At 36.4% G+C, this 7,500-nt stretch overlaps 1 protein-coding gene across 2 annotated transcripts in view; it reads left to right on the top strand.

Moving 5' to 3' along the window:
• LOC125029702 (DNA ligase 1-like) overlaps window positions 1–7,500 on the top strand; it is a 17,532-nt gene that overhangs the window by 1,021 nt on the left and 9,011 nt on the right. The window contains exons 2-7 of one of the 2 annotated variants that reach the window (XM_047619778.1): window positions 3,541–3,612; window positions 3,715–3,819; window positions 5,258–5,613; window positions 5,833–6,150; window positions 6,574–7,003; window positions 7,248–7,420. In XM_047619778.1, the coding sequence (XP_047475734.1) occupies window positions 3,541–3,612; window positions 3,715–3,819; window positions 5,258–5,613; window positions 5,833–6,150; window positions 6,574–7,003; window positions 7,248–7,420 (1,454 nt within the window). Of the gene's footprint in view, window positions 1–3,540; window positions 3,613–3,714; window positions 3,820–5,254; window positions 5,614–5,832; window positions 6,151–6,573; window positions 7,004–7,247; window positions 7,421–7,500 lie in introns of both variants that reach the window. The other variant, XM_047619777.1, reaches the window with a different exon arrangement.

Here is a 7,500-nt window from a genome sequence, read left to right as displayed (position 1 = left end):
TAGCCTGGGCCTTGTCCCCAGACCCTCCAAGTGCTATGAACATGCTCTCTGCACGTTATTTGTCGCGAACCATTTTTTTCGTCTCCGACATTGTCCTTTGTCTGCGCAAGTTATTTCATGTCATAGTGAATGTATTTTTCCCATTTCTTTGACTGGTATTACATTTTCCTATACATGTATATTTAAGTATTATGTGTTACATAACTTTTGTATTATCAACTAGCAAAGGATATGCCATAGATGAAAAGTTTCTAATTTTTGGTCATTCTATCCATTACAGGCAAAATTTACCTTGGTAATTCTGTACATTACAGATGCACTTGCCGGAAACTAAGTCGCCAACTCCAAAGTTGATTCAACAGTTTATGTTGCTATGACTGGGCACCGCCCAAGGGGGGGAGTTGATAAAGGCCTCTGCCCAAGAAGCATTGTCTTCACCTCAATACACATGGCAAGAGAGCAATGATCTTTTTCCTTTATCTATGGCACTGTCGTTTGTGTCTGTGTCTTGTATCTTGTACAAATGGCTACAACTTACCAGAATATCATCTTCAATTTGCCATACCCAAGTGTGTCCATACCACAGATATTAACCTTACCTTGTATATTATGATTCTGGAAAAGTGGAACTATAGACATAGATTGTATCAGTAAATGTAGGTATAGTTTCTCTTTCATGCAGCATGTGGCTCAAGGTAAATTTTGCCTGGGAGAGATAAAATGACAAAAAATACAACCCTTTTGATCTATGGTATTTCTGTAAAGTAAAATAGAGCTAAAACTCGTGAAGACTGACTGGACATTTTATTTTGTATGTGGCATTTCTTTTCACGTATGCAGATAATTAGTTGTACTGACGACTGCAACTTTTTTGTCCTCTTCAAGAATATCTTCAATTTGGCCTAGCTTAGTGTACTGATAATGTAAAGATATACCATTTCATGTATGAGTGAGTCTAGTTTCCTTTTCTTTATAACAGTGGCATTCAATTTTTATCTATCTTAGTGCAGTTATTATGCAAATATATACCAAAGTAATATGTGTTGCTCAACTTAATTATTGTCAACTTGTGAAGGAAATGCCATAGATGAAAATTATTCTTATTTTTTGTTGGTCTGTCAATTACAGGCAAAGTTTACCTTGTACCATGTGGCTATATGAAACTGAAAAATATACCAGGTTCACTAGGGCCAATTATAAAGTTTTTGTACCCTTTTTAGTGGCATTAAGGACTTCTCTTCCATCAACTAGCATATCTGAATTTGACTTCTCTGGTTTTCCAACCCCTGCCTCTCCTTTGATCACAGCTCTGACCACTTCTTGATGCTTGCTGTCAACTCTATCCATTCCGAATCATTCACCCTGGCCAATTCTCAGTCTTCGGAATACATTCCTTCCTCTCTCCCAACATCCTCCACTCCATCTCCTCCTCCTGTACATTCTTCATTTTCTGCCCCCTTTTCCTTTATTACTACTCTTCATCCTTATAACCCTCCTCCCAATAGTACTAATCTCTCCATACCACTCCCTCTACCCTGATTGACCTCACTGGCACCTATTGTTTCCATTTCCACAAATTATTTCCCTGTGTATGGCAAGGGTTAGTTAGACTATGAAAATGAATTGCTTGTCTGCCTCTTTGATGCAGTTGCAGTACAGTGCTACATGATAGCTCTCAGAGATCACCATAAACCCATTACCAATGTTGCTAAGTTTACCTTCTGTGGACTTTACCTCCCCATGAAGTTTATATTAGTAGGGTGTCTTGCCTTGTCTGACCACATCAACCCCTTCCCCATAAGTATCAGAAATGCTCAGAGTTTTGTCCATCTTACTAAGCACTGTCACTTCACTGCCTGCTGCCCTCTTATGCGCCCAACTTAGTCATGACTGTTCAAATTGCTCTGCACAATCATGCATGTGTGCTAATTACAGCAGCTCCAGTAATGTATTATATAGGAGTCCCCCTGCTTACTAGGTCAAGTCTTAGGTAGCTCTTCTCATATTCAAACTAGATCACAGAATGCGAGGCCAAACAGGAAGATTTTTCTATTTCAACACTGATCTTTACCCTGCTCCCCTCCTTTCATATCAAGGTGTCCGAGTATCTCTCCCAGTATCTCTTCCCCCTACCTCTAACCATCCTACTCCCCCTCTCCCCCAGTCAAATTCCTTTTCCAGTCTAAATCCAGATACTCCTATCTCTGCCATGTCCCCGATGCCTACCCTTCCTCCTCACTTTACCTGTCACACCAAGCAGTCTAAAAGTTCCAACCCATCTTCTACACCAACTTCTTCCTCTGTTCCTCGGACATTTGTCTCCTTTGCTCCTCATAAAAGAAACTTTATTTCTCACCCCTCTCCACCCAGCTCCCTTCCAGAAAAACTTTAGGATTACCATAACTTCCAAAATATGACCCAAGAGAATGGTCCTCAATCTCTTTGCTCCATTCACTCTACACTTAATGTAATTGCCAGTATCCATTCTCCTCCTCAAGCTTCCCCTATCCCTGTTTCTCCCACTCTCTCAACACATCCCATCCTCTCCTTTTCCATGTGCACAATCCCCTCTGCTTTCTCCATTAATCTTACTGCTCCCACCTGGATGCTCACATGACTGACTTCTGTCACAGCAGTGTCCTTTTCTGGATCCTCCCCTCCTGATGTTTTTCCTGGTTCTTCACCTCCTTCCCCTGTGCCCTGTGTGGTGCAGTGGTAGCAATCTCCTCTATCCATTTGATCTAACTGCACTTTGCCCTTGAACCCCCTTCCCCCTTTTACTAATCTCTGCTTTCCTCCATTTGTTCCCCACTTTACCCTTTCACTATCATACAAACCAGTAGTACTCTACTACCTTTGACATCTAACACATATTGTCATAATTATTAACTAATTTTACCCTTTTTGGCACATGTTACCATAGCTCTAAATGACCTTTGTGGTGTCTAGCACATTTGTTTTAACTGTTAACTATTAACCATTCCCTATAATTAGTGAATTAGGCCATCTTGTGTTCACTGAATTTTCTCATAAAGTTAGAAATGTGTTCTTGGAAATGCACAGTTTTGAGAAGCTATAATGTGAACACAGGATCATGGCGATGTCAAGACCACTGTGTTTTCTGAATTAATTTACAACAGTTTCATTTTCACTGACCAAAATTTTTCTTAAATCTCAGAGATATCCATCAGGTGATGAGTAAAGATTACTACACAAAAGGAAAGTGTAAAGAAAAAAGGGTATTATTAGATATATAGATAAAGAATACCAGTACACCAAAGTAAGTGAAAATAATGAAAATAACTTTTCCTCTTACCTCCCCCCCCCCCTCCAACTAGATCTATATCTATAGATATAGATATACATTTCTTTCTTTTTCCAAGATTCATGATTATCCCATATTATTGAGAGGTATAATTTAAAAAAATTTACTCAGTAAATAAAACAAAAATAAAAAAAATCTATATATGTGTGGTTAGAACTAGAACGTTTTGTAAAGCCTTCCAATAATGTATTTTACTCTCTATCTTTCCTGATTAGGTCATTCTTCACTGCCCCGAAGGCCAAGAAACCAGCTGCAGAAGCTGACAATAAATCCAAAAATGATAAAAAGTATGTATTTTTCTAGTTTATGCAATCTCTTCATACTGAATGTAAACAAGACCTGTTTCAGATATTGATGTAGATTGGTAATTTTAATCACAACTATTTTAGGAAAGAATCGACAGAGGTGGAAGACTCACCAGTCAAACGCACACCTCGACGCAAGAGAGCAGTAATTGAAAGTGACAGCGAGGATGAAGCTGTCCCATCAACAAGGTATGGATTAATCAGTAGATTGTTATATTGTGTTTTCTCTCAGCACATTTGAGAATCAGTAGTAGGGGTTGGTAGGCTTTCTTATCCTTAACTCAATGCTGCTGGGAAACTGCTATGCTCATTTTTATATTTTTGTGAAATGTCTCTGGACACAGATGGCTCTGCTAGTGCTTAGCCACAAAGGAGTCAATTAGTAGACCTTGTGACCTTACCTGAATTTCACCTTTCCTTGAAGTGGCGGGAAAAACTTTTTTTTTTTTTTACCAATGCTATGAATATCGATGGTGTTATTTTTATTATAGACATTATAATTACTTTAACCCAATGACACTGGGGAAAGTGAATATGGGCATGACGTACACGTCATGCCCATCGGCATTGGATTAATGTTATAGATGATTAGTGACAGCAATATAGAATAAAGTAATATATTTTCGAAAATCAAGGAAAGGAGTAAACAGGTGAGCTAGGCAACAATCGGTTCATTGGTGACTTAGTACAAGTGTAGCCATCTATGTGTAAAAACAATTAATAAATTAAACTCACATGGGCATGGCATGTATGTACAAGCCATGCCCATCGGATTTGGGTTAATTAAGTAGTTAAATTCACCACCAATGAAATGTAATTTACCACTGTTTAGTCCTGTTAAAAGCTTGAGATGGCTATAATTTTTTTTTTTTTTTTTTTTTTATATATAGAAATAATCAAGTTTCATAGTTGGCCTTGATCGATATAATTACTTTCTTTTTTATGTATGCAAGTATAGTTGGTGCAGAAAGTAAAAAACAAACAAGCTGTGTCTGGTTCATGTTTTCATAATCTGTTTATATGCAAAAGCTATATAAATGTATATATGCATATAGAATTTTATTTTTATACTTCTGACAAGGCAATAAAATTCTGCATAGGGAGTTAGGTGTTTGTTCTTATTTTAGTAAATATTTAAGTCTATCAATAAACAAATAAAAGTGGCCTTTTTGTTAATTGCTGTGATAAAATATATAAAAATAAGATTTTAAAAAATTGACTTCCTGCTGCTATTTTATAGTAGTTTATGCCTATTTAGTCACATTTCCTGATTTTTTTTACAAAAATGAAGACACATGCAAGGAAGGTATAAAGAAAGAATTGGGGGAGGGTGATTTTGTGCATAAATTATGCACATCATTAATACACACTGTAAGAAAGAATTGAGAAAATCTGTATGAATGATTTTTGTGAATCCCAATTTCTTTACTTCTTTAATCATAGAGAGAAATGGGTTAGTTTTACTTTATCAACATGCTTTTCACAAGCTTTTCTATGCGTGTACTTGGCATTTTCCCTTCTAGGAAGACAGCTAGATCTGGCTTCCTTAATAAACCAAGGATACTTATCTGCCAGTGTATATACATTTATTACATTTTTCTTGCATCATTTTTTTTCTCAACAGTAGCCCATCCAACAAGTCAGATGAGGAGAAAGAGAACAACTCAAAGAAGGCCAGTGAAAATCGTGATGAAGATGATAGTGATGAAAAAGCCGAGAAAGACTCCTCTTCAAAAAGCAAGAAGACGCCAAAGGAGAAGAAGGGCAACAGCAAGGCCAAGGGAAAGAAGAGCACCCCGGCCAAAGAGAGCAAGGCCCCAGTGAAAGCGGAGAAAGCAGACACTGAGGAAATGGAGGCAGAAAGTGATGAAAAGGAGACGGCCGAAGCATCCAGCTTAAAGACCCCAAAGAAGCGGGATAAACCAAATACAAGAGCCTCACCTGGATTTACTCCTGATACAGTTCCCCCCCTTCGGAAAACAGGTATTTCATTTCTGACTGGATTTTATATTTTTCATGTAACTAGATTTTGAGATATAATTAGTAGTATCTAAGGTAAAACCTTTTTTTTTTTCATCAATTTTGGGAGAGATTTATTTGTGATGATTTTAAGTTGTTAGTATTTTTATTATTGTTATATATAAATTATTTAATTTATAATCTTAAAATTTTTAGATACAAAATTAATGTAAAATTTTGCAGCAAGGAAACAGATGAAGCGAAAGAGTGATAGTCTGGAAGAAAAGCAGAAGGAGATAGTCAAGAAGATCAAAGTAGAAGAAAAGGAAAAGGAAAACTCAGAGGCTATGCAGGAGGAGGAGCAAGAGGAGGAGGAGGAGGAAGAGGACAAAAAAAAGGACAAAAAATCTGATGTTGGAAAGGCCAACATTAAGGAAGAGGTGGAAAAGCAAAAGGAAGAGGAGGAGGAAGAGGAAGAACAGATGGATGTGGATGACTCAAAGGAGAAGGAGAAAGAGAAAACCGAGAAAAAGAAACCAACTTCAATCCATAGCTTTTTTTGTAAGTATTTTTTACCATTTTTGATATATATTATATATTATATATTATGTATTGTATATTATATATTATCTATTATACATTATACATTATACATTATACATTATACATTATACATTATACATTATACATTATATAATATACATTATACACACATACATATACACACATACATATATACATGCATATACATAAATATACGTGCATATACATAAATAGATACACACAATGTTTTAAGTGTATATTGTGCTTTAAAACACCAAATTATAATAAGAATTCTTAAAATTTAATTTTTTTTCCAGCATTTAAAAAATAGAACATCCACTTTAATAATACATAAACATGCATGCATGGAGATAATTTTTTGATAGGTTTTTTAGAACTATAATGATATCAGAAAAATCCTTTTTCCTTTTTCTATAACAGCTCCAAGATCCTCTAAGGTTACCCCAACAAGCACAAAAGTTGAGAAAGATAAAGAGATAAAGAAAGAGAAGAAAAGCCCAGGCAGTCCAAAAGCTAAAAAGGAAACCAAATCCCCTCAGCAAAAGAAGGCTAAGAAATCCCCCAAGAGCCCTTCAGATGATAAGAATTCCTCTGAAAACAAAAAGAAATCCCCCACAAAGGAGCAAAAGGATGATAAGGAGTCCTCTGGGGATGAAAAGAAGTCCCCCCAAAAAGAGGCTGCTGAGAAAAGTGAAGATAAGGCAAAGGACAGCCCTGCTACAGAGAAGAAGGTGGTGAGAAACCCCTTTGCCCCAAAGGCCTCGGGTGCTAAGGACCCTGGGGCGGATTACAATCCCTCTAAAAGCAAATACAATCCCGTCAGTGATGCCTTCTGGAACCATGGTGAAAAGTAAGAAACTAAAATGTTTGTGCATATTTGGTTTCTTGATCTTTTATTTTGTTGAATCTTTATTAGGTTGTAGGTAATAACCTATGGTATCAACCGTTTTATGTGTTTTCTACAACTCAAGCAGAACATTTCAAAATTTTCATTAGATGTAATCCAGTCTGTGTATTTGTAGAACTGTCTTTTAGAAATATTGCACTATGAATATTGCTATATGAACTTCTTTATGTGTATTTCATTATTTCAGAACACCATATCTGGCTTTAGCCAAAACTATGGAAATTATTGAAAGCACAAGTGGCCGTTTGAAGACTATCGAGATGTTGGCAAATTTCTTCAGATCCGTCATAGTTTTGTCTCCAGACGACTTATTGCAGTGTGTCTATCTATGCCTTAATAAAGTAGCACCTGCTTTTGAAGGTTTGAAACTGATCGTTTTGCTTTATTTGAATATTTAGTTAATGTACATATTGTAAATACATTTAAGAATTATGTAAGGA

The sequence above is a fragment of the Penaeus chinensis genome, chromosome 10 (assembly GCF_019202785.1).
Source record: "Penaeus chinensis breed Huanghai No. 1 chromosome 10, ASM1920278v2, whole genome shotgun sequence".
NCBI classification, from domain to species: Eukaryota; Metazoa; Arthropoda; class Malacostraca; order Decapoda; family Penaeidae; genus Penaeus; species Penaeus chinensis.
The sequence above is the reverse complement of the archived record's forward strand: the minus strand, read 5'-3'. Positions and strand labels throughout refer to the sequence as shown.